Source organism: Puma concolor, chromosome C2 (genome assembly GCF_028749965.1).
Source record: "Puma concolor isolate L17-30 chromosome C2, mPumCon1.1.hap2, whole genome shotgun sequence".
In the NCBI taxonomy this organism is placed as follows: Eukaryota; Metazoa; Chordata; class Mammalia; order Carnivora; family Felidae; genus Puma; species Puma concolor.
The window spans coordinates 75399116-75426731 of NC_141675.1; the positions used below are offsets into that span (position 1 = coordinate 75399116).

A 27616-nucleotide genomic window follows, 5' to 3' on the forward strand; every position below is an offset into this window, starting at 1 on the left:
AGAAGTTTCAAAAAGAGAAAACAGACATGAAAACTGTTTGTACAGTACCTGGCACCTAAGAGGTGCTCAACAGTGGTTTGTTATCTAAGTCTGGGCTTTCCAGAGAAATGTCTGATCCCTCTGAGCAATTCCCCCAACTTGACTGGGAGCATTACCTTTCTAGACACGAACACTGTAGGAGTTCTCTCGAATGGCCCCACTGAGGGCAATTCTCTATGTAGCAACTGGACTGAATCTTTATAAATATAAACATGATATATCATTTTTCTATACCAAACCCTCCAATGACATCCTTTCACACTTTAGACTAAAATTCAAAGTCCTTACCTTGACCTACCCACAAGACCTACATGCTCTGGCCTGGATGCCCCACAGATCTTCTCTGCTGCTTTGCTCACTCTCTTGCTGACCCCTGAACACATGAGCAACTTCATTCCTTAGGACTTGTGTATCTGTTGTTCCCGCCACCGGAAAAAAGCTTCCCCAGGCCCAGATGCCCCCAGATGGGGTATCTCTCTGCTCAAACCTCACCTCTTCAGAGAGGCCTTCCTTCTTAGAGGTCTCACTTAAAATATCTTTCCAGTCCGCTCCACAAGGACCTGCTTGTGTTTGCTCATAGAACTTAATACTACTTAACTATTATAATTTAATGATCTTTTTATGTTCCTTTCCTCACTTCTAGAATGTAAGTTCCATGACAGCAGGGACTATATGTTTGGATAAGTGGATTTCTACTGCCTATTAGAGGGCTTGGCACCCAGCTGGCACTAATACATTTTTGTAGAATAAATGCATAATTTCAAGAGTATAGAAAAAACTGCACCATCAATAGCAAGTCTGTCCAAAAGTCACTAAACTCTTTATTGTTGATTTAATGATCTCTGCTTTAATGATATCTGACATAATTTAGTCCAACCTCCTTCGTGAGCAGATGAGCAAACTGAAGCAAAGATGTAGTAAGTTCTCCTGGGTATTGCTTTAGTCTATTTCTCCAAAGCAGCATCAAATATTAGTAAACTCAATGGACTGAAAAATGAGTGAACTAGAAGCACAGCACCAGAGCTGGTGGAATAGCCTTCTCTGACTACTTACCTGGATTTGAGACTGTCAAATAGGCTCTCACTTCACTGATATAATAGGAGTTTTCATCCTGTAAAACAGCAGTGTGTTAACCTTTGGGCAATCTGTTTTTATGTTTACGATCCTGGTTTACAAACTTTGTTTAACTATTAAATCCTGGATATGGGGATTTGGGGGTATGTTGGTATGGAGCCATAATTGTGTTTGAAAACTTAAAAAAAACTTCAAAAAAACTATTCAAAGTAAATAATAAGTAATGGCTTACCCTTGCCCCCAAATGTCTGTACTTATACTTGTTGCTATAGCCTAAAATTCAAATTCCACCAGCCCAGAGACCCTTCAGTTGGACCAAGTTTCTTCTTGTTAAAATACATACACATCTGGAAGATGGAGAGGTTGGAGGGGTATGCAGTAAGCTTTTACTAGTAATTAATATCTTAGGGTAGAGATTCAAACTGAGACCACTCATCTTAAAGACTACCATGGGTAGACTTCATGGGGCTCATAAACTCTTTGGGTGTGCAAAATTTTACGTGCATTTTCCTGGGGAGAGTAGCAATTGCTTTAAATAGATTAAAGGGTTCATGTCTCCAAAATGGCTAGATAGGGCCACCATGAGGGATTCTGGAAAAAAAATGATCTCCTCTGAGATCACTGGGTGTTCTCTAGAAGAAGACCCCAAGTGACCATGTTCAGAAACATAAGGCAATGTTCCACATTTATTTAGGAATTGTTCGAAAACAAAATGAACCATTACAAAATAGCCCTATAATCTCCTGAGAGACTAAAGGTGTGACATTAAAGGGAATTGAACTAAGATATGAAAGGGTAAGTTTAAAAAGGAGGTTTTGAGTTTTCTTATTTTTTATTTTTTTTATTTTTTGGGGGGGAATTTAAAGTAGGTGATTTACAGTTATTATTTGTAAACATTCATTAGAAAACTATCCATGAGTAAGAGTGAGCAACCAAAATCAGAATCCAAAATGGAGTTACCTTTAGAAGTTCCAAGTCTAGTCATTAAAGAAATTAGTAATAATAATCTTGACTATATTACAGTCCATTTGTGTATTATTTGTAGATGAAATGATGATTCCCTATACAATATAAGGCTTCCAGAAATACAAACTGTTTTAGTAAGGTAAGCTAGCTGCTATTGACACATTCAACTCTAGATCCTATAATTCATTGAACAACACCTACCACATACTGGCTTCTTACCTTATGCCAGGCACTGGAGCAGACACTTCAATGCCATGCCTTATTTAATCCTCACAACAACTATGAGAAGAAATAAAGGCTCACTGACATGCTCAAGGTCACAGCCCTAGTGGGTGGCAGGGGAAGATATGACCCCAAGCTTCTTGTCTCCAAGTATAGTGTTTAATTCCTCTTATATCCACTCCACACCAGGGATTGTTCTAGGTCATATAAGAAGAAGAAGAAGAAGAAGAAGAAGAAGAAGAAGGAGGAGGAGGAGGAGGAGGAGGAGGAGGGGGGGGGGAGGAGGAGGAGGAGGAGGAGGAAGAGGAGGAGGAGAAGACCTGGTTCCTTCCTTCTACATACTCAGTCTTAGGTCTCAAAGGCAAGGTAAACAATGTGCTTGAACCGTCCACTTGTTTTAGAGAGAAACATCTGTGACCCAGGCCCTTCTTGGGTCACTTTCACAAACCACTACTCAGGTTATTCTTTATTTGGGGTCCTTTTTAGCATATAAGAGACCTGTAATTCAGGGCTCAAAGTCACTGTTACAAGATCCCTACCCTATCCTAAGAGCAGAAAGGATCCTTTGAAGAGATTTAAGCAGAACATTGACATGAGCATAACTTTGTTTTTTGAAATTGCTTAGGTGGCAGTGTGAGATTGCTTTAAGGAACAGTAAGAGAACAGTGATGAGGCCAGCTCTGAGGTCCACAGGTGACCTCCTGGAATCTTCCCCTTCCTGTGGCATCTGCTTGATCTATTCTCACATAGGAAAAGCTCTGTATTTCTATAAAAGCTTCACAGTTTACTAAGTGCATGCTTTCACCTACATTGCCTCCTTTGAGCCTCACAACACCCCCCTGAGAGAGAATAAATATTATCAACCCATCTGGCAGCTGAGAACAAAGAGGCTCAGAGGAGTTAAGCATCTACCTCTAATTCACATTCTTTGTAGGCAAGACAAAACAAAATCTGGTCTACAGGATCCTGCCCTACATTTTCCTCTGTGGGATATGTAGGTTTAGACAAAAAAAATTCGTTGTGCAAGAATTTTCTTTCACATTCCCTGAAATGCAGGTGTCCATATTTAGCCATCTATTGGAAGCAGGACCAGCTACACAGTTTGTGGGGCCTAGTACAAAATGGAAATGTAGGATCTCTTGTTCAAAAATCATTTAAGAATTTTAGGAGGTGACAGCAAATCTTAAGCCAAGCAGGGGCCCGGCTGACTGCATAGGTCACATGCTCATGAAGCCAGCCCTGACAGGAAGAGCCATTCCTGCTCCCCAGCTCTATAGGGCTAATGCCAAAAGTGAGGCCTTCCAGAGCAGATGGCAGAGTGCTCACATTCACTGTTAAGTTCACCTTAATGATGTAACAGGACAGTCTGGAGCTGGTATCCAGGTTTCCTTCCATTTTGACTGAGTCAAAATTAGCCAAATGTTTCCTAGGCCTGAGCTGATGTCTATTGTTATGATAAAGGAAAAGCATTTGTTAGGTGAATTCATGTAAACAAAAGGGCAGAAGGATGTTTAGTATCCTTGAGATTCCTAGTTTTATAAAATTTACCCTACTGATACCAAATGAGTCTTATCTAGACAATTGTGCCCACTTTTTCTGTACAGTTGTGGTGTCACAGGATGTTCTTAAAGAAAATAAAATTGTCTTTTTTTTTAAAGTAATCTCTACATCCAATACGTGGCGAACTCACAACCTTAAGATCAAGAGTTAATATACTCCACCAACTGAGCCAGCCATGTGCCCCCAAATTGTCTTTTATTTAAACTAGAGCAGAAGTTTAGATTCAGAAGTTCAGAATTTAGCATAATTTGAATGGTAGTGGGGCTGAAGTTTATTAAACAATTTTTTTAATGTTTATTTATTTTTGAGAGGAAGACAGAGCACGAGTTGGGGAGGGGCAAAGAGAGAGGGAGACACAGAATCTGAAGCAGGCTCCAGACTCTGAGCTGTCAGCACAGAGCCTGACATGGCCTCAAACCTATGGACTGGAGGTCATGACCTGAGCCAAAGTCGGATGCTTAACCGACTGAGCCACCCAGGTGCCCCTGAAGTTTATTTTATTTTATTTTATTTTATTTTATTTTATTTTATTTTATTTTATTTTATTTTATTTTATTTTATTTTATTAAAACATTTTTCAATATTTATTTTTGCGCACATGTGAGAGAGAGACAGAGTGTAATTGAGGGAGGGGTAGAGAGAGAGGGAGACACAGAATCTGAAGCAGGCTCCAGGCTCTGAGCTGTCAGCACAGAGCTTGACGTGGGGCTCAAATCCATGAACCGTGAGATTATGACCTGAAGTGAAGTCCGGTGCTTACCCAACTGAGCCAGCAGGTCCCCCTGAAGTTTATTTTATATAAAGGGTTGGCAAGTTTTTTGTTTTTTTTTTCTTTTTTATGTAAAAAGCCAGTCAGTAAATATTTTAGACTTCACGGTTCTGTGTAGCTGACACTCAATTCCACTACCGTAGCCCAGAAGCAGCCACAGACAACACATAAACAAGCGAGTGTGGCCACGTTCAAATGAACTGCATTTATAGACACTGAAATTTGAATTTCATATGATTTTCATGTGCTATGCAATATTCTCCTCCCCCTGCCGAAGCCATTGAAAAATGTAACAGCCATTCTTAGGCTGGAGACTATAAATTTTTTTGGCGGCAGCCTGAATTTGGTCTGGGGGCCACAGCTTGTCAACTCCTGGTGCCCACCATCACTGAAACACAAGGTTGTAGAACAAATCAATTGGTAATGAAACGTTATAAAGAGAGTGGTTAACCTCCTATTAGGAGAACAAAGCTTTGCTAATAATTTTTAAATACTAATTTAAAAATATTTTTTGTTCCCATGTAGCTACTTGAATTGTCAAATCTTTGTGAACATTCCAAAAAATTTTTTTTATTTATCCAGAAGGATGAGGAAAATTATAGCAAGATTTACCTTTTAGTTTGATGTGAAGATTAAATGAAAGAATCCATGTAAAAAATGTACCACAGAGTCTTCACTCGAATTTTAACCAGTGTAGGAGTGCCTAGGTGTCTCAGTTGGTTAAGTGTCCAACTCCTGATTTCAGCTCAGGTCATGATCTCATGATTCATGAGATCAAGCCCCATGTCAGGCTCTGCATTGGCAGTGCGGAGCCTGCTTTGGGATTCTCTCTCTCCCTCTCTGTCCCTCCCCCACCCCCACCCCCAAATAAACAATAAAAAATTTAACCAGTGTTATTCACAATGGTAATAATAAATTCAATTGCCCCTTAGTAATTGTAAACCTCTTTCATAGAGCTCCAATGAGCATTTTTTGTCTATTTCCTAGATCTCAGATCTACCACAGATAGAGAACAAGCAAGTGAGGTGAGGTTCGACAGTACTACTGATTAAAGAAACAGAGCTGAAACCTCAGCTCTGGGGAATGTGAGTCAGGTGGGTACAGAGGAGGGGCTGGAGGGCTTGGGAGCTTCAAGCAGATGGCAGACTTAACCCAAAGTCCAGGGGGAATTACAAGTTATACATCATGCACTTCATAGTATCTGCTTTCTCCTTTGATGGCCACAAAGTGATTCTCTGACAGATGGGTTTTTTTTTTTTTTGCATTTGGGGTTCAGGTTGGAGAGTGACAAATATCAACCATGCTGGATTCTTGAAAACAAAGTGAAAATCTTTTGTGTATCCATCAGCATTGACAAAAGGGGGCTAAGGACTCCTAACAGCTAAATGTGGTACTTCAGTACTTACAGTGTGCCCATTTGAATGGATCACTTACAAAAGTCCCATTTCACCATTCAACAAATGGGATGCTGACACAGTGGCTCCTCATTCCCAGTATCTAAGAGCTCTGCAATATCTCATTAGAGAGGTCCTGATTCCTCAAGGGACCTAAACATCCTCCTTAGCAAAGGACCAGGTCCAGAGCAAGCTAGCCAATCAACTTGCTCAGGAAGGCAGTATATCAATGACCTTGAGGCCCTGCGTCCTCTCCTTAACTTCAGCAAAATGCACTGTAGGAGTTTCATAGTCACAGATATTCAGGATGTGGATTTTGTCTTCAACATTGATCAGACCTTTTTTGCTCAGCATTGTTGTGACTACATCAGGAAACCTTTGCTCTGTATACAGCAAAAGGAAGCCAAAAAGGCTGTTTCTTTGGAGCTGCTGATCTACTTTTTGGCAGCTTGGCCCAGAGTCTTTGTGAAATTTAGATTGACCCCTTTATTGATTTATTTCCTCATCAAACATTTGCTAAAGATATACTATATACAAAGTCAGGGCTGAGCACTGTGAACAATCACAGACATGCCTTCAAGACAGTAAAATGTGCAACAAGTGCATTAATGGAGGTCAGGGAACAACCAATGAGGGGTCGGGAAACCAAAAGAAGAAAGTCTCCCAGTTTTGTCTGGGATGGAGGTGGGGGCTGGGGGGTGAGGAGATTTCATAGGGTGAAGATATCTGAGCCATCTTAAAGCATGAATGCAGAAGGGCCTGAGGGATGGTAGGGGCATTCCAGGCAGAGGGAAAAGCATAAGGGAAAATAGGGCATGAAATAGTACAGCATTCTTGGGAAGTTCTAAATAGTGCATTCTGAGGGTATTAGCATTTGAACCCTGATAACAGTTCTCAGGAGTTTGTAAGTTAATAGGGCTCCAAATGCCCCTGCAAGGCTCTGGGTATACACCAGGGTGGCGGACAGCATTCACTTTCCAGACCTTGGCTGGCAAAACACTCCCTGACTCAGTACCCCTGCCCCCAGGCCACTGATTTCTCCCATGTCCCGCTTCCAAGTCAGGGCTGGAAGCCTTGAGCTGCCCTGCCCACCAGGTGGATAAGGGGACAGTGTTGAGCACGGAAAAATAAACTCTACACAAAGTTACTGAAAGATATTCTAAGCCAAACTTATCCTAACAGGAAGGAAGTTGTGGGGAGTGGGGGAAGGGAGGTATATTTATCTTGCACCTGAAGGGTCTGAACAACTTTCAGCTTTGTCACCTTAATCAAATGAGACACTGACATGGAAAGGTTTTCAGTTCTTTAAACAATGAAATGAGAGAAATGAGAAAGGAAACCCACCTCTCCTACCCCACTATGGGCCAGATGCCACCCTCAGCACTGTCACATATACTAGCCTCGTTCAACTTCACAGCAGCCCAAAAAATAGGGACTGGTTGGCCCCATCTTACATAGGAGGAAACAGGCTCAGAAAGAGAGGTAGAGACTTGTTCATGGTCATGTAGAAATGACATGGATAATTTAAGTCCCAATTGAACAACATCAAGGGACAGTTCAGGATACAGAATTTTCTTTACATTTCTGTCATTGGCAGTATTTCAATTTAAAAACTTATGAATTATCTTACATGTTTTGAAACCTGCAACTATAGCCTGTATTTCTTTTATTTTCTCCTATAATGTCTGGTTCTGTGTTCAGGACAGAGTAGGTGCTCAGTAAACTCAGGCTGTTAATTCAGCCTTGCTCACCAGCATCCATTTGCCATTCTACAACTTGGTTCTCATTTATACATTTATTATGTTACAATGAACATAAACTATTTTCCAAGGCTCTCTTTTTTTCTAGAGCAGTGGTTCTCGACCAGGGGTGATTTTTCCTCCAGGGGACATTTGGCAATGTCTAGAGTTATTTGGGGTTGTCACAAATGGGGCTGGGTGTTGCTACTGGCATTCAGTAGGTAGAGGCCAGGGAGACTGTTCAGTATCCCACCAAGGCACAAGACAGCCCCCACCACAGACTTATCTGGCCCCAAATGTTAATACTGCCGCTGTTGAGAAGCACTGGTCTAGAAGGTAGCAATGTTTGAAAAGTGGCCAACAGAATTGTTGAGGCCATTTCTCTTGTGGAAGAATCTAGATGGCCTTCCTGCCTAAATGCATTTCACACAGTCCACATGTTAGGGCAGAGCATCCACAGGCCAAATTTGGCTTACAACTGTGTTCTGTTTGGCCAGCATTGTTCAAGTTTTCAAAAAGTGTGCTGCCAACATTTAAAAATAAAAGAGTCTGGATTTCTGCCTTGTCTTGAACAATCAGAAGATCTGATGACACTGGTTTCTCATTACCTCCTGAGGGAAATAGTATGTAAACCATTGAACAACTGGTATAGCAAGGCAGAAGCCACTTAGAATGTAGACCCGACCATCCAGAATGAATGTCCACCATAAAAGACAGTGACAGTCCCCAGGGAGAGGTGCCAGCCCAGCCACTGGCACCACCAGGCAGAGCTGAGGAGTGGCAGCCCCTCTGGGGAAGATGGCACTCTCTACCTCTCCCTTTTGTCACCTCACTCCCGAGGCTTGCCTCTGTCATCTCATTACTCCGACATTTTCCTTATGCAGACTTCATGGGAAAGTGAAGTCTTTGTCAAATGCGAGAAAATAAAAAAGTAAAGACTGCCTGTTTCACGGAAAAAAATCCTTCCTAGCCTATTCTCTCATTAAGTTCTATGTTTAGCACCTGTGATCCTTGAATTTGTGGCTACGAGTGGCTTAAACAAGTTCTCTTCTAAAATGCAGAAATTCTCCTGAAGGACTAAGGCTGGTGGGACTTTACTTTCTATAAGCCTCTTTGCTCCTCTTATTGTAGAGCTGAGGTCAGCTGCTTAAGAAATTGGTGCTGGGGAATGAAATGAATAAAGTGAATTTGGTTGGAGGGACTCTGGCAAAGCAGCTATTGACAACTTGGGGCCTTGGATAGGGGTTTTCCTTGCTCCTTCCAGAGATGGGTGGAGGGAGAAACGCACTGCTGGTCCTTCCAGCTCTATCTCTATATTCATTTCCTGTCCACACCTCTGGAGGCATAGAGATTTCCAGAAAGGCAGAGGCTCAACACTCGGGTGGAGTTTGATCAGAGTCCAGTCCCAAAGCATTAGAAAGGCAGGCATAGAGGACATCAGGAGACAGAAAAAAGGAGCAAAAAGAGACATTACAAGGTGCCAAAGAAACCCCTGCTTGATGGCCTGTCTAAGGCAGTGGCCACCGAGTGCTACAAACACTGGAGTTTTCTAATGCTTTCCCTCAGACAATCAGTCACACATGCAGTAGTCTGGGCGGAATCAAGCCTTGAGCTAAAGCGTAAGTGCTTGTGCTTGTATCCTCTGCCCTTTTACTGAAATGACTTTAAAACAATTCCTGACCCCTCTGAAGGTTTAACCTCAGTTGTCCCAGAGTAGAGCACAGATTCTTCCCGGAATGTTCTTCTGGTGTGAGAGAGTATGTTTTTACCATTTGGTACTGAAAGGAACCCCTTGGCTTCTCAAGTGCATCTCTTCCAATGGAGAAAAGTATGTACATGGAGGATAATGGAGGATAAAGCTTTTGACGCCAACTTAACATCATCAACAAAAACAGCCCTTTATTGAACTTTGTTATGTACCAAGCACTGTGCTAGACAATTTACACATTACCATTTCTGATTCTCCCAAGGGTCCCACTAAGGAGGTGTAATTATTTCCATTTTATAGATGAGAAAACATGCCCCAACTAGTCCAAGATCATGTGGCTGAGAGCCAATCTTGACTTGTTTCAGGTCAAAGCCTACACTCATTCCTCTGCAAGATCTCCTACCCAATACCCCTCTAATTTCAGGGGTCACATTTGATAGATAAGAAGGAGGCCCACACCAAGTCTCAGCAGCAAGGGTTTTCTTAGCACCTCCTCCCAGGCTCTTGCTTGGCCTGTTTGAAAGACACTTTGAGAGAAGCAGGGGCAAGTCTCTCCTTTGAGAGTGCGATGACCATCATTGTATCCCCAAGACATTTGCCTACTTCAGTCATTGTAATCATAGCTACTGGCTATTGAACATCTGCTTTCCAAGTATTGGACAATGCTCTTTACAGAGGTGATCTTTAATTCCTTTCCCCCATTTTTCAAATGTGAAAATAAAGTTTAGACAAGTTAAGTTGCCTGCTTAATGTCACAAGGTGAGCGAGTGACAGAGTCAAATTTGTACCCAAGACTCTCTGACCTCACATCCATAGTATTTCTACTCCACTCTGTTGTCTACCCTTTTCATAATATGGTCTGGGAAACCCAGTGCCAGGTTAGTACCTAAATCTTGCCTGCTGCAGTTGGAAAGAACCCACTGTGACATTTGATCGTGGTTTTAGAATAATTCTGTTTCTGTGTGCCCACTGGGAATTTCTATGAGTCTGTTGATCTGTACAGCTTCCTCCTTTGGGTAGTTTGTAAAGGGCACCTGTGGCTGGATTCCCCAAAGCCAAGCCTCCCCTAAGAGGCATTGAAGCCCTTCTTGGACTGCACAGAGGAGGCTGAAGGGGGAAGGAGGCAAACATAAGATGTTGACACTTCCCTCTTCTCCATCTCCATACCCCTCACTCTTATCAGGGAATATCTCAAAAGGCTCTGAGATCTACTTCCTTTGGAGCTGAAAGTGAAGTGTGCGGTTGCACCACTGGGCCCCAGGGTGAAAGAAAGGGAAAGCAATGCTAGAGCCATTTGGTATGAAGGAACTCAGCCCTCACCTTCGTAAATGTGAGATTCACAAATCCACCGTGGAAATTCAAGAGAAGGTTGGATTTTCGAGAGCCACAGTTCCCGGAGGACTGCGTTGCATTGGGGTCGATGTTGAAGTATCTCTGAGTTGAAAAAACCTAAACCAAATACAATAGATCAGATCAATGAGATGAAGAAGAAAATTCTAGCTAGGGAACCAGGCGCAAAGGCTAGTAAGTGAATCTGAAACTCAAGTCTAGTTTATGTTCACTTGAAAGTTTCAAAGTCCCCAGAAAACTCCTATCATTTCCAAACTGCTTTATGTTCAAAAGAGTTTTTAAAGGAGTTCCCCTACAGAAAGAGTTCCTTGATAGATAATTTATAGCCAGTCTATTCCCAATATACCACATGGAATTTGATTGTTGTTAAATTAAACATGTTAAGGGGCGCCTGGGTGGCTCAGTCGGTTAAGCGTCCGACTTCAGCTCAGGTCACGATCTCACAGTCCGTGAGTTCGAGCCCCGCATCGGGCTCTGGGCTGATGGCTCAGAGCCTGGAGCCTGCTTCCGATTCTGTGTCTCCCTCTCTCTCTGACCCTCCCCCTTTCATGCTCTGTCTCTCTCTGTCTCAAAAATAAATAAACTTAAGAAAAAGAAAAAAAAATTAAAAAAAATAAATAAATTAAACATGTTAAAAGGTACTACAAGAAAGCGTTTGCTGTCTAATGTACTTCAGTTTCAAATGAAAACCTGAATGTGGAAGTTTTATAAAACCTGTGCAAAAAAGAAAGTATTGCTTTAATGGTGATTCCTTCAGTAAAGCAAATAATCTCAGCCCTATCCCCACTCCTTCTAATCTTTTTTATCTGGAATTTTGATACTAATGTCACAGTTGGCTAGAACCATGGAGACTAATCCAAATCTCTCACTTCACAGGAAAGTTGCCGAGGCTTGAGGTCATCAGGAGGCGTAAGGCCAGGTTGGGCTCAACACTGAACTTACCCCAACACTCTGCCCATATTGGCTAAAACTAAGAGGTTTGCATGGTTACAATTTGGATGTGTGCCTTCTTCTATCCAGTCACTATTGGTTTCTGTTTTTATATGTATTCTAAAACAGATTCACTGTTTTTTAATATATGAGGTTTATTCATTTATTTTGAGAGAGAGAGAGAAAGAGAGAGGGTGAGGGGGGGGAGCAGAGAAAATCCCAAGCAGGCACCCTATTGCCAGCCCAAAGCCCGGCACGGGGCTTGAATTCATGAACTGTGGGATCACAACCCAGGAGGAAATCAAGAGTCAGTCGCTCAACCGACTGAGCCACCCAGGCACCCCCAAAACCCAGGCACCCATTCACCTTTTAATGGAGCACCTTGGAGAAAGAGGAGTCTGCAGCTATTTGTTTCATTAAAATATGACACAAGATGCAGGGGGATGTTTATTCTTACCAAGACACACTGCACTCAAACTTTTTGAAGATAGTGTTACAGTCCTATGGCGCCAACTTACCGACTCTGTGTCTTGAACCGTTAGCTCTATCCCCATCTCTGCTTTGATACAGAGCCTGCTTCCATTCAGAACTTGATAAATTCCGGTCTTGGCTGATGAAGGCTGAGGTGCCAGAGTGGGCCCAGGAGCCATGGTGGCAGGTGAGGCTGTTTGGGTGGTATTGTGTGCAGCTGTGGTGGCTCCTGAGGTGTGCATGGGTTGAGTAGACTTCTGACTAGTTGTGCTGTTATGTGGTGAGGTGGACAACATTGCTGGAAGGGTGGTCTGGTTACTGGGTTGGGTGGTTTTCCTAGTTGTGGGGCTGTTTCCTGTTGTATGGGCTGGTGGGGTGATGGTGGTTGGCAGTGAACCTGGCGCTGCCCTGTAGCCAATGGAGGCCTCAGTGCCTGGAGCAGCTGTGTGTGAGTTATTGGGTGTGGCCGGGGTTGTGACTAAGGTGTGGACTGTGGTGCTGGTAGATGGGGTACTGTTTATAGTTTCCAAGGAAGTTGTTACTAGAGTTCTTATTGTTGTGTGTGTGATTGGGGGTTCAGAGCTGGAGGTTGTGGCAGCTCTCTGAGAGGTGACATGACCATTTGTTGATCTTACTGCTGAAGTTTTGGGAGGTACTTGGTTAGTTGGTTGTAGGAAAGGTTTTGCTATGGCCTGCACTGTTGTTGCGGTTGTAGGCTGATAGTCTGCAGTCTCTGGGAACACTTTAGCTCTTATTTGACTGCCATAATGCAAAATCACTGCAAATTAGGAAACAAAAGTATTACCACACTCATAGCTCACATTAGTGAGTCCCTCCCCCACCGACATTTTAAATGTTTCTTCACTACAAATTAACACTTTTATTTATTTACTTACTTTTCTCTTTGAGATAGTGACTCTGTCACCTTCACATCCATATACTCAGAAATGTAATGGTTGGATCACATGGTAGTTCTACCTTGAATTCTTTTCTAAGTTTATTATTTTTTTATTTTTATTTTTATTTCTTTACATAATTTGTTGTCACATTGGTTTCCATACAACACACAGTGCTCATCCCAACAGATGCCCTCCTCAATGCCCATCACCCACTATTTATTTATTTTTTAAAAAAATTTTAGGGGCGCCTGGGTGGCTCAGTCGGTTGAGTGTTCGACTTCGGCTCAGGTCATGATCTCACGGTGTATGAGTTCGAGCCCTGCGTCGGGCTCTGTGCTGACAGCTCAGAGCCTGGAGCCTGCTTCAGATTCTGTGTCTCCCTCTCTCTCTGCCCCTCCCCTGCTCATGCTCTGTCTCTCTCTGTCTCAAAAATAAATAAAAACATTAAAAAAATTTTTTTTTAATTTTAATGTTTATTTATTTTTTGAGAGAAAGAGAGAGAGAGACAGAGAGCATGAGCAGGGGGAGAGTCAGAGAGAGAAGGAGACACAGAATCTGAAGCAAGCTCCAGGCTCTGAGCTGTCAGCACAGATGCAGGGCTTGAACCCACAAACTGTAAGATCATGACCTGAGTTGAAGTCGGACACTTAACCAACTGAGCCACCCAGGCGCCCCTATTTTTTAATTTTTGAGAGAGAGATACAGATTGAGCAGGGGAGGAACAGAGAGGGAGAATACCAAGCAGACTCCACACTGTCAGTGAAGAGCCCAATGAAGAGCTTGAACTCACGAACTGTGAGATCATGACCTGAGTTGAAACCAAGAGGCGTCCCTGAAATCTTTTAAAGATAAATATGATTTTTTTTATTTTTTCCAAACATGCTCATTTACACACAATCATACAATCCCATATTTGAAAGGAGTTTTAACAATCTTCTAGTCCAAACCTTAATCTGATGTGTGAATTGTACCTACAAATTTGCCATGTGTTCATCCAATGTAAGCATGATTCCCTCCAATGATAGGAGGTTCATTTCCCTTCCATTTTTGATTTTGTTGCCAATTTTTAAGTATATTTATTTTGGGGGATGGAAGGACAGAGAGAAAGGGTGGGGGGGAGAGAATCCCAAGCAGGCTCAGCAGGCTCTGTACTGCCAACGGGGAGCCCGATGCAGGGTTCGAACTCACAAACTGTAAGATCATGACCTGAGCTGAAACCAGGAGTTGGGCGCTTAACCCCAGCACCCCTTGCTGCCAGTTTTTGTAAATATAGATCAGTTTCTGCCTGGTTCCTATTGTTTGCTTAACCTTTTGAATGGCCCAGGCTTTCTCAACCAGGAAAGAAAATTAAGCCCTAATTGCTCTGACGTATTTGGTGGGCTATCCTTCATAGTTTGGCTTAAATGCCAGCTCTTCAGAGTCTTCCCTGTAATCCTTACATAAAATAGCTCCCCACCCCACAATTCCACATCACAGTGTTATATTCATTGCCTGCACTGGGCTAATCACAACCTGTAATTATATAAGGGGATAAGGGGATGGTATTAACATATTTAACAGTAAGCCTGGCCAGACAGTGTGTACCAGCACAATGATAGCCCTGATTATATGTTTATTTATTGGTTTATTTATTGACTGTGAATCTCTCCCACAAGATTAAAAGTAACTTCAACGTGGGAATTGTGTGCATTTTTTTTTTTTTTTTTTTACCACCAGTGCCTATGCATGAGAAGTGTTCATATGAATTGGATGAACAGATGACTGGATGAGTAAATGAGGATAACAGCACTGAATACCATTGTAGACCTTCTAGGATTATTGTGAGGCTCAAACTAGTTGGTTTAAGTGAAGTCTTCCTAGACCATTAAGCATACCTGTAGTGTGTGTTACTGTCACAGGTTCTCTCCTGGGCCATCTCTCTCTCTTTTTTTAATTTATTTTTTATTATATATATAATTTTTTAAATTTAAATTTTAGTTAACATACAGTGCAATATTGGTTTCAGGAGTAGAATTCAGTGATTCATCACTTATGTACAGCACCCAGTACTTATCACAAGTGTCTCCTGGGCCATCTCTTGAGGGTAGAAGGCCTCTGGCTCTTTTTCAACCCAAATAGTTCTATCCTTGCCTCCTCTCAAACACACAGCAAATCAGAAAACTGAAAACAATGCAGATGATGTTCCTTGTGAGTTTATGATCAGGTCCACTGAGAGATGGCTTTGTCTCTTCAATGCTATGGTTTCATTGTATTTGCTCATTGTATTTACACTCACTGGAGCTGGAGCTCCCCAGTGCTGGCCAGTGACTTGGGAAAACATGGGGAAAAGGAAAAAGGAGATCACTTTATGCTGGTGTTTCACATCTAATCAAAATTATCCATAAACTCCTTTACTATCTCGCTCTTTCATTCACTACATTTCTAAGTGGTTACTTTTCCTATAATAATAACAATAAAATCTCCAAGTTACTGGACACTAACTACGTGGCAGGCCTCAGGTCAAGGGTCATCTTTCACCAATTCCTCAAAAAACCCTCTGATGGGTTCTATCTTTATCCATATTTCAGATGAGGAAACTCAGGTTTAGAAAAATCCCATCGACTTGACCATAATCCCACAACTAGTAAATTGTGGAGGTGAGACACCTAGTAAGTTCTGGAAGCAAGACTTGAGTCCCTGTCTGAACCAAAGCCTGCCCTTGGATTTGGGATTAGTGGAGATGGTGTGTGTGTCACTGGGAAGAACAGTGAGCGAAGAGACAAAAACAGAGAAGAACAGCAGGATGTTTCTCCAGTGACCCCAATTCACCAAACCCTCATAATGGCGGTCGGTGGTGAGGTTTTCAAAGGCTCAGATGCTAAAATAGTGATTATTTTCCAGAAGAAAAATTCTAACTTCAAGCCTACTAGAAACGCTTGTGAAATATTTCTGCACAGCTGGCTTGAAAAATGAGAAAGACAAAAATATCAGTTAAAATTGTCTTAAATGACCTTTTAGAAAGGCTTATTAATGACATTATGTGAGACTATTATTAAAGGTATTTTTTTTGTATCTAAAATGCTCATTTAGATAATTTGAAATGTATAATAACATGAGAGTTGTGGATTTTATGCACTGCAGCTTTACTTTGTAAGCCTTTATTTTTTATGCCTATGTTGTAGAATTTGGAGCAAAACTTTCCATTTCAAGGTTGTTATGAAGGTTGACAATTGTGGAAGATTTACTTTCACAATTCATCTGGGCCAAACCTGAGTTGCTGGTTCCTCAGTCATGACCACAACAGAAACTCCATTAAGTTTATACTATTACTATGGAGAAAGAGAATTCACTCCCAGGTGTACTTTCCAGGAATATCTTGTAGTGATAAGCAAAGACTGATTCAGAGAATTCTGAGAGACTGGAAACCATTTGCTTTTTGTTCTCTTGGGGAGATATTAGATCCTTGATAAAATCTCACTGTGCACAGCTTATGCTTATGAGCTAAAGCAAATCTTCTCAACTGAGTAGCACACCCTATAAAAGGGGGAGCCTTTCTCATACTGTAATTAAAAGTCCTCTCTCAGTAGTGATGAGTGAACTCAAACAAGGGGGAAAAGCACATTGGTCATTCATGAATTCACAGCATCCCAAACAGGACCAGACAACTCATGATACCCATCAAGATGTGCTTTGTATGCAGGAAGTATTTGTGGGGTGGCTGGAGATGATGGCAGTCCATGGTGTCTTGATATGGTGTGTGGCTTTGTGGTGGGCAGAAGGCTGGGCCGGCAGGTGGCTGGACCAAAAATGTCAGAATGTGTTACAGATTGAACCAGAGTGTGTTCCCGGATAGAACTGGGAAATATTGTTCTAATAGTCTTCTCCTTCCCTTCTGTGGCTTCTCCCTTCCCCATTTCCCCATAGAACTGTGGGATATAAAAGATGGGCAGGAATTAGATGGATAACTGACAGGAGTAGGTATGCTGTGCATTATAAAATATTCTAGAAAGTTCAAATGTTTATTAGGTACTTAATAGAAATAATATTCTGGAAAATACACTGTTTTGTAAAATCTATGCATATGACCACACATATATGACCAATCTTTGTCAAAACTGGGTCACAGTTCTTAAACAGGACCTTTGACCCTGTAAAGGTTTCGTTTATTTCACCAGTCTGTCTGAGACCCATCAAGAGGGCAGTGGGCAGAGGTGAGGGCAAGGCAAAGCTCAGAATCTGTGTCAACTCTTCCTCTACTCAGAAGAACACAGCTCTGGAGTTCACATGCCAATTTGTGAAGCCCATACCCCCAACCCCCACCATCTTCTCTCCAGGATTCAGGAGTCTCAGCCAACAGGTACCCAGCACTGAGACCCATTGCTTGGACTCCTCTAGATGATGACCTGCCAGAAGAGGTGTGAGAAGGCTGGGACCCCCTACAACCACAGAAGGAGCTGAGAGATGACTTTTCAGCCAAGCCCTGGGGAAGTCAGTGACCATGCAAGGGCTTTTTCTCTAGGTACTTTCCAGATGGCTGGTCCTTCCCAGATAGCATTTGTTTGGTTTCCCTGCCACACCCAATTCAACAGATCTGAGGGGCTTCTTCTGAGCGAAGCTCCATGCCAGGCATGGAGTCTTTGTTCTCAGGGGCCCAAAGCCTTGTGAGGCAGACACATAACTGGACCACACTCCTCGAGGTGACCAGAGTTATTATAGAAGGAGGTACTGAGTGCTATGGGATGCAGTGGGGAATCCAACACAAGGGAAATTCTTTAGGCAGATAAGAAAGTAAGTGGTATCCCAGGCAGGATGAAAAATATGTGCAAAGACACAGGGTCTTCAGAGCCTGGTATGTCTGGATAACAGCAAGGGGGTAAGTATGGTGGGGACATAAGAATTGGGAAGTGAGGTAAGGGGCCAGGAGGGAACAGGCCTGGCAGGTCTTGGAGGCTACACTTTGTCTGCAGTTGGGAACACAGTTGGCAAGTAAATGGAGCCCTGTGGCCATATCCAGGGTCAGGGAATTGAATTTAGCCCCCAGATACTTTCTCTGGCACCTCCCCAGGCAGCAGAAGTAGCCCCAGCTGGGTGCTGCAGGAAGACTGTTTCTGGCACGATTTAAACTTCAGTTTTAGCAAAAAGATGTAAATCTTATCTCTGTTACTTTCCTGTGGGACTTGAGATTCAAAAAGGACCCTCGTAAAGAAGGGACTCCAGTCCTGTGGCATAGACTGCTGGCTAATTACTCCCAAATCCAGCCTCCCCTTTTTCCTTAGTCACAGAACTGCAAATTCAAGCTGAGGATTTGATGCCTGAAATAGAGAACCCTGCCTCCAAGACTCTTTTCCTGCTCGGTGGGAATATGTGACTGGATTTGAGGCAAAGCAGTAGAAGTTGTAGGGTTATATGGGCCTTCCAGGAGGGCTGCTTGTAGGGCTGCTTGCTTAGTCACCTTCAAGACCTCTCTATTGCCTTTGTGTTTTCCTTTTCAAACCAGCCTGCAAGTTGTATGTGATGGTTAGAGCTGCAGCAGACACTTAGAACCATGAAAAGACCTTGCAGGTGAACATCACACATAGGAGGGTGGGCCTATAATAATGAGCCCTTCACCAGACCTGGTGTGAATTCTTCTGGACTTGTCTTCACGTGAAGGAGAAACAAGCATTTATCTCATTTATTTTGCTATCTTTTGTCTCCTATGAGCAGCTGAATCTAAACACAACTGATACAAACTTAAATCCCTTCATTTTATGGGGGAAGAATTTGACACCAGGGAAGCAAAGTGACTGGATAAAAATTACAGAGCTAGTTTACCTGGAAGCTATGTCTCTCCTACCAAAATGTCCAATGGTTTTTGCTCATCTCCAGTTCAACAAGTATCTCTTGAACCTATGCATACAGGGCTGTGTGGTGCAGTGGTACAGAGCATGGACCCTGACACCAGGCTTCCTGGATACAAATCTCAGGCTGCCACTTGTTAGCTGAGTGACTATGGATAATTCCCTAACCTGCCTCAGTACCCTCATCTGGAAAATGGGGCCCCTTCACACACTTCATTCACTAGGTTCACCCTAGAGAATTTGCAGCTCAGAGAGGAAAGGGCAGGGTAGACACTTCCTCTGAAACTGCCTGTGAATTTATTGAGCCCTCATTGTATTTCTGACCTTGCCAGTCATCTGACACTCTCTGAACAGGTGCTCACACACGGGTCATGGAGGGTTACTGCTAGACTGAGATCTTTTGCTTTTTTATTAGCTTAGAGTTTGCCTTTTGCCTCCAGAAGAATGTGACACTCTAATTCTGAAAACATGGCAGAAGTAAAGCAGCCTGGATTAGGACACTGGCCTGACTCTTCACCCAACTTTCCTGACAGTTCATGTTGTAGTCAAGTGCCTCTGCATCCCTCATGTGAGCATGTTATTAGCAGGGCCATATGGACAGAATTGGTTCCTTTAAGTGTTCAACTCAGTGCTTCTAGAAGAAATTGTGGATTAGCCATCAAGTAGATAACAGCACACAAGAGGACCCAATGTCAAGGGACAAAATGCTCTTCATAAAAGCAGAGGGTGGGCACATAAAATAATCATTAAGAGCTCAGTTACCCAGGGGGCCTGGGTGGCTCAGCCAGTTAAGCATCCAATTCTTGGTTTCGGCTCAGGTGATGATCTCACAATTCTGTGAGATGGAGCCCAGAGTAGGGTTCTGCGCTGACAGCACTGAGCCTGCTGGGATTCTCCCTCTCCTCTCTCTGTCCCTCCCCCACTTGATCTGTCTCTCTCAGAATAAATAAACTTAAAAAAAAAAAGCTCAGTTTCCCAGATAGTTTCTCTGATCTGAATTATAATAGTACTTAAAAAAAAATTTCTTGACTCCTTGGTTTATACCTCTCTGAAATGGCATAATTTGTCAGACCACATCTCATTCACCTTCACACTTCGCTGTTTATATAATATAAATACGGCACTTCCGTTCGTGATAAACAGGAAAAGCAAGGCATAATGTGCTTTTCCCAGACAGTATAGCAACAGCCCCATCTCTAAGCCCCTGCTCAATTCTCCATCTCTTAACTCTAAGTGATTTCTACAAACTTGCCCTGATAAGGTGCCCAGAACCCATTTGGGACTCAGGTATAGTGTCACTGTCTTCTCGAGTTGACACCTACTCTACTAGACTCACGGACAACAAGCCCAAGCTGTGAAAGCCTTTGAGGAAAAAAATGAAAGCGTGCTCTGTGTTGAGGAGGAGATATTCCCACACCAAATACCACAGTAGCTAAGGCCATGCAGCTATATCCAGTCTCTCCTGTCTTACCTTGGTCAGTGGCACTAGCATGCACTAGGATTTAATAGGACCAGAGGCAGCACAGAAAGCCATGGGGGTCACTCACCAGCCAGGGACACGAAGAACACTACCGCTGCAGAGAGCTGCCAGGGCATGACTGGGGAGCCAGAGAGAGGCCTCGCTGAGGGCTGGCCCTGCTGCTGCACTGCCGCCAGGCTCAGCACTTCTTGATCTTCTGAATAGTACAAGGTTAATTCCAGGGCAGGCTCCAGGAACAAAGAAGATACCCCTCTTTGCCCCTCATTCACTTGTGGCAGAGAAACCAACGTCACTTTCATTATGAGAAGTAGCTGAAACTCCCTCCCAAGTGGTGTGCTGAGTGGGGAAGGAAACCAGAAGTGGCCCTTGTGTGAAAGCAGCCACTTTCATCTCTGCCTTTAGTGTTTGTGAGGGGCGGGGATCACACCCTTCCCCCTACTCCAGCCAAGGTGAAGGGCATCTGAGACCATTTCTCCACAGGACGTGGAGGACCTGTGGCAGTGCCAGCTTCTTTTTCTCATAAGTTAGGCCTCCATTTTTCTCTAAGATCTTAAGTACATTTCTGTAAACCCAAAGACTCTTCTCAGCCAGGGGAAAGCCAACCCCTCATTCATGAAGGTGAGCAGGAGTCTTCAAACTCCGTGTCTAGAGCACTGTCTCTGTGTGTATTCACAAAAAGTCTGAGGTAACTCTGCTCTATGCCCATGGCCACATCACCTTGTAGGGAATATAAGGAGTACAAGCTTAGGAGTCAGGGAGAGCTGGGTTTGAATCTGGCCACCAGTTGTATGACCTTGGGTAATGTTTCTGAGCCTCAGTTTCTTCTGCTGTACAATAGGCATGATATTGCCTACTCTCAGGTGCTTTATCTCAGACACAAAAAATATTCAATATCTTGGAAAGGCAACCTTCCCATGTCCTATCTCCTTTCTCTTCTAATTAGACAAAACAATGATTTATCTCTTAGGGCTGTGAGTCCCAGTGAGGAATACACATTTAGGAAGTATATTAGGATACCCTCCTGAATACTACATTTAGGGCTTTCAGCTTAGTCTCAAATAATTTCCTGAAAAACAACTTTGGCTACAATGATTTGATCTATGTTGCTATAAACACTCTAATCAAGCAAGTTTACCAAAGCGAATAGTGTGTTTCCAAATTGAAATTTTTATGGTGGAAGGTGAAGATTAATATGTATCAGTAAATCTAATTTTAGCAACTTTGGACTAATATTCTGGACTTTGAGTCAATTTATTCAACAGACGATAATTAAGCAGATACTATATGCCAGACACTCTTCTTACTCCATTTAAGCCCCACAGCCGCCCTATCTGGGAACAATTATCATTGCTGGCCCATTTCACAGATGGGGAAATTGAGCACTGAGAGATTAACCAAAGTCACTCAGGTAATAAATGAAGAAGTTGGGTTGTGAATCCAGTTTGGCTTGAGAGTCTAGGATTTTAAGCACTATGTCGTACTACTGCTGAAGAGGTGTTCTAGACTAGAATATGATATTAATTTTCAAGTTGCTTACTGCCTAGGTGAGAAATAATATTTATTAATATACAATAGTAGCCAGAGTGACTGACCAATGGTTTGCTGCTTAGAGCTACACTAGATGAGGAAAGCAATAGTCAGAGATGACCTGGTGGTTGTTAGACCTTGGAGAGACTTGAAAGTCATATAGGATGTGGATAGTTGGAGAATACCAATAATATATTATATTATTATTATTAATATAACAACCAATAAATAGTATTAATAAATATTAATATTAATAATTATTATATTATTATTTATTTATTTCTATAGAAGGACCCTCTACTGTGTGTGTGGCACTGTGTAATGCATATGTCACTCTTCAAGGTAGGTTTTTAAAATCTCAGTTTTACTGATGTGGAAACTGAAACACTCAGCATCATACAATAGGCTAAGATTTGCATTATGGCCTGCCTAGCCCTGAAATCTGTGCCCTGTTCCTGGCACACAGGGAGCAAAATCTCTTGAGTGGTTATGAGCCTGACTAGAGGGTACTGGGAGTAGTGGGGAGTATGGTTGAAATGTCAAGTTAGTGTCATTTCGGAGAGGCCAAAACACCAGATTGAGGAGTTCGCCTCAACCCAAGAGGTCATGGGCGCCACTGAACATTTTGAAGGAAGAAGTTGTACATGAAAACAGGGGTTAGCTTGGCACATGTTAAAGGTTCTGTGGCTTTTGGGGGAGAAGGCTCAATGGTTGATCCAGTCAACATTTGCTGGAGGATGTCTGGAACCAATCTCCTGAGCAGATCAGAGGATCAGAGTGTTGGAATTGTTTTTCAGGATTCCTGCTTTTAACTAGAGAAGAGATGCCACATCTGGGTGTATCAGAAGCCAATGGAAACTCTAAGCACTGTGTCAGATGCATCCCATAAATTTCGGTGTGTTGTGACTTCATTTTCATTCATCCCAAATTACTTCCTAATTTCCATTGTGATTTCTTCTTTGACCCATTATTAGGGTTATTTAGGAATTTGTTGTTTAATTTCCACTGATTTGTAAATTCCTCAAATTTCCTTCTGTTATTGATTTCTAGTTTCATTCCAATAGGATTAGAGAACATACCTATGACTTCAATACCTTCAGATTTATTGAGACAAGTCAGTATGTTATGGCCTACCATATGACCAACCCCGAAGAATGTTGTATGTGCATTTGAGACAAATGTGTATTCTGCTTTTTGGGGGCTGGAGCATTCCCATTGTCTGTAGTGTTCAAGACTATTTCCTGCTTGGTCTTTTGTCCAGTTGTTTTACCTGTTATTGAAAGTATGGTACTGAAGACTCCAATTACTGTTATTGTATTGTCTATTTCTCCCTTCCATTCTGTCAGTGTTTCCTTAACATATTTTGGGGCTTTGTTGTTAGGCTTCTCTGTGTTAATGATTTTTATATATTCTTGATAGAATGATCCTTTTATAATTAGACAATGTCCTTCTTTGCCTCTATTAACAATTTTTGTTTTAAAATCTATTTTGTCTAATATTACTATGGGTACTCCAGCTCTCATTTGGTTACTCTGTACATGGTATATCTTTTTCCACCTTTTTATTTTCAATCTATTTGTGTCTTTGAGTCTAAAGTGTGTCTTTGCAGACAGCATATCATGAGGTCATGTTTTTTTAATTCATTCTGTCAGTACCTGCACTTTAATTGATGTGTTTGACCCATTTACATTTCATGTGACTACATTAAATGTAAGATTTATGCCTGTCATTTTGCTTTTGTTTTCTATGTCTTTTTTGTTCCTCCACTCCTTCATTACTGTCTTCTTATGGATTAAAAAGATTTTTCTGGTATACGGTTTTAATTCCCTTGTCCTATTTACCATATATTAAAAGTTACTTTCTTAGTAGCTTCCCTGAATATTATATTGAACATCTCACCCTCTAGTACTAATACCACCTTAATTTCAATAGCACATAAAACCTTTGCTTGTATATAGCTCCACTGCCTTCCCTCCACAGTTTTTGCTGCTATTGCCATACAAATTACTTCTTTATACATCGTACATCCATCATCATGGGTTTATAATGACTACTTTATGCAGTTGTCTTTTACACCAGATAAAAGACTTTATGCAGTTGTCTTTTACACCAGATAAAAGACTATCTTGCTATCTTGTTTTTGTTCCCCCCAAATTCATATATTGAAGGCCCAATATGGTGGTATTCGGAGGTGGGGGCTTTCAGAGGTAATTAGGTCACAATGGTGGAGCCATTGACTAGATTAGAGTCCTTGCAGGAAGAAGAAGAGAGCTAGCCCTCACTCTGTTCTTCACCAAGGGAGGAAACAGCAAGAAGGTTGCTAGCTGTCTATGGGTCAGGAAGCAGGCCCTCACCAGAACCCAACCATGCCAGTTCCCTGATCTCAGACTCCTCAGCCTCCAAAACTGAGAAATAAATCTGTTGTTTAAGCATCCAGTCTATGGTAATTTGTTATAGCAGCCAGAGCTAAGACAAACCAACAAAAAATATATTTATTAGGTCTTTTATATTTACCCATGTAGTTACATTTACTGGTTTATTCCTTCATATGGATTCGAGTTACTGTCTAGTAACCTTGAATTTCTGCCTGAAGGACTCCTTTTACTATTTCTCGTAGGGTAGGTTTCCAAGTGATAAATTAGTTCAGTTTTTGTTTATCTGGAATGTCATAATTTCTCTTTCAGTTTTTGAAGAATAATTTTGTGGATATAGAATTTTTACTTGACAATCTTTTTCTTTTAGCTCTTTAAATATATCAGCTTACCTTTTGGCCTCAATGATTTCTCATGAGAAATCTATTAATTTTACTGAGGGCTGTATATGGTTTGAGATGTGGATGCAAATTCATTGTTTTGCATAGAGAAAACTGGCTGTTCCAGATCCAATTATTGAAATGATTATCCTTTCTTCACACTATTGCTTTTGTACTTTTGTTGAATATCAGTTGTCCATATATATCTGTTCCACTGTTATCATTTTATGTCAGGATCAAATTGTCTTGATTGCTGTAACTTTTTTATAAACCTTGATTTCAGGTATTGTTAGCCCTCCAACTTTGTTCTATTCAACATTGTTTTGGCTTCTCCCTTCCCATTCCCTAATTCTCTCTCTTATGCTTAAAATTAGCAAATAAAGAGTGAATCTAGACATTCCAGCCATGGACCCTAACCCAAGCAGAGACCCAGGTTTGTGCTCTCTTCCTCTCTCTACCCATGATCTCAGGTATCCCATGTGGCTCTCAGGTATCCCATGTACCTTCAGAATTTGTGAGTAATAAATCTGCAAAGTTCCTTGATGGTTTCTTGCTGAAGTGCATCCTGGAGTCATAATAAGAACCACAAGGGCCTGTCCAACCACAATATTAGCCCCTGTAGGAAGAAATGTTTGTGGGGGCTCTCTATGAGTAATGCAGTTCAGGTGAGTGCCTCAGGCATTTCTAGGCTAAGGCCAACACAACATGGGGGGGGGGGGGTGGGAGTAGACAACACAATTCAGCTCATTACAATGGTCTGTCTTGTTAAATGTTCCGTGCACACTTAAGAACAATATGTGTATTCTTCTGTTGTTGTATTCAATGTTCTATAAATGTTAATTAGGTTAAATTGGTTGATATATGTTATTCAAATATTCTATATTCTTCCTGATTTTCTATTGCTTTATCAATTCTTGCAAGAGAGGAGTTGAAATATCTGACTGTAATTATGGATTTGTTTATTTCTCTTTGCAGTTCTGTTTTTGTTTTGTGTATTCTGAAGCTCTGTCACTGATGGGTAAATGTTTAGGATTGCTATATCCTCTTGATGGATTAACCACCTTATCATTTTTTAATAATCTTCTTTATTTTGGTTATATTCTTTATTCTTTTTAAAAAATTATTTATTTTTTTTAAATTTTCATCCAAATTAGTTAGCATATAGTGCAACGATGATTTCAGGGGTAGATCCCTCAATGTCCCTTACCCCCTTAGCCCATCCCCCCTCCCACAACCCCTCCAGTAACCCTCTGTTTGTTCTCCATATTTAAGAGTCTCTTATGTTTTTGTCCCCCTCCCTGGTTTTTTTTTTTTTTTTTTTTGCTTCCCTTCCCTTATGTACATCTGTTTTTCATCTGAAAGTCCTCCTATGAGTGAAGTCATATGATATTTGTCTTTCTCTAATTTCGCTTAGCATAATACGCTCTAGTTCCATCCACATAGTTGCAAATGGCAAGATTTAATTCTTTTTGATTGCCGAGTAATACTCCATTATATATGTACCACATCTTCTTTATCCATTCATCCATCGATGGACATTTGGGCTCTTTCCATACTTCAGCTATTGTTGATAGTGCTGCTGTAAACATTCAGGTGCATGTGCCCCTTCAAAACAGCATACATGTATCCCTTGGATAAATACCTAGCAGTGCAATTGCTGGATCGTAGTGTAGTTCTATTTTTAATTTTTTAAGGAATCTCCATACTGTTTTCCATTGTGGATGCACCAGTTTGCATTCCCACCAGCAGTGCAAAAGAGATCCTTTTTGTCCTCATCCTCACCAAAATCTGTTGCCTGATTTGTTAATGTTATCCATTCTGACAGGTGTGAGGTGGTATCTCATGGTGGTTTTGATTTGTATTTCCCTGATGATGAGTGATGTGGAGCATTAAAAAAAATTTTTTTTAATGTTTATTTATTTTTGAGAGAGACAGAGACAGAATGCGAGTGGGTTAGGGGCAGAGAGCGAGGGAGACACAGAATCCAAAGCAGGCTCCAGGTTCTGAGCTGTCAGCACAGAACCCGACACGGGGCTTGAACTCATGAGCTGTGAGATGATGACCTGAGCTGAAGTCTGACGCTCAACTGGGTGAGCCACCCAGGTGCCCTTAATGTGGAGCATTTTTTCGTGTGTCGGTTGGCCATCCGGATGTCTTCTTTGGAGAAGTGTCTATTCATGTCTTTTGTGCATTTCTTCACTGGATTATGTTTTTTTGGGTGTTGAGTTTGATAAGTTCTTTATAGATTTTGGATACTAACCCTTTATCTGATATGTCGTTTGCAAATATCTTCTCCCATTCCGTCGGTTGCCTTTTAGTTTTGCTGATTGTTTCCTTCACTGTGCGGAAGCTTTTTATTTTGATGAGGTCCCAATAGTTCATTTTTGCTTTTGTTTCCCTTTCCTCCAGAGACATGTTGACTAAGAGGTTGCTGCGGCCGCGGTCAAAGAGGTTTTTGCCTGCTTTCTCCTTGAGGATTTTGATGGCTTCCTGTGTTACATTTAGGTCTTTCATCCATTTTGAGTTTCTTTTTCTGTGTGGTGTAAGAAAGTGGTCCAGATTCATTTTTCTGCATGTTGCTGTCCAGTTTTCCCAGCACCACTTGCTGAAGAGACTTGTCTTTATTCCATTGAATATTCTTTCCTGCTTTGTCAAAGATTAGTTGGCCAAACATTTGTGGGTCCATTTCTGGGTTCTCTCTTCTGTTTCATTGATCTGAGTGTCTGTTTTTGTGCTGTCTTGATGATTACAGCTTTGTAATACCGCTTGAAGTCTGCCATATTCTTTATTCTGAGACTTACTTTGTTTTATATTAACATGGTCATTCTAGCTTTGTTTTTGTTTTTGTTTTTTGGATTAGTGCTAACACAGTATAACCTTTTCCATTGTTTTACTTTTAATCTATTTGTGTCTTTAT

At 41.7% G+C, this 27616-nt stretch overlaps 1 protein-coding gene across 4 annotated transcripts in view; it reads right to left on the reverse strand.

Moving 5' to 3' along the window:
• The window catches only part of LAMP3 (lysosome associated membrane protein 3), a 51256-nt gene that overhangs the window by 16113 nt on the left and 7527 nt on the right, over positions 1 to 27616 (reverse strand). Inside the window, exons 1-4 of one of the 4 annotated variants that reach the window (XM_025913981.2) lie at positions 20488 to 20700; positions 12270 to 13000; positions 10792 to 10920; positions 1093 to 1150 (exon numbers count right to left, since the gene is read on the reverse strand). In XM_025913981.2, the coding sequence (XP_025769766.1) occupies positions 1093 to 1150; positions 10792 to 10920; positions 12270 to 13000; positions 20488 to 20536 (967 nt within the window). In that variant the 5' untranslated portion in view covers positions 20537 to 20700. Of the gene's footprint in view, positions 1 to 1092; positions 1151 to 10791; positions 10921 to 12269; positions 13001 to 20487; positions 20703 to 27616 lie in introns of those variants that run through there. The other 3 variants (XM_086674815.1, XM_086674816.1, XM_086674817.1) reach the window with 3 other exon arrangements.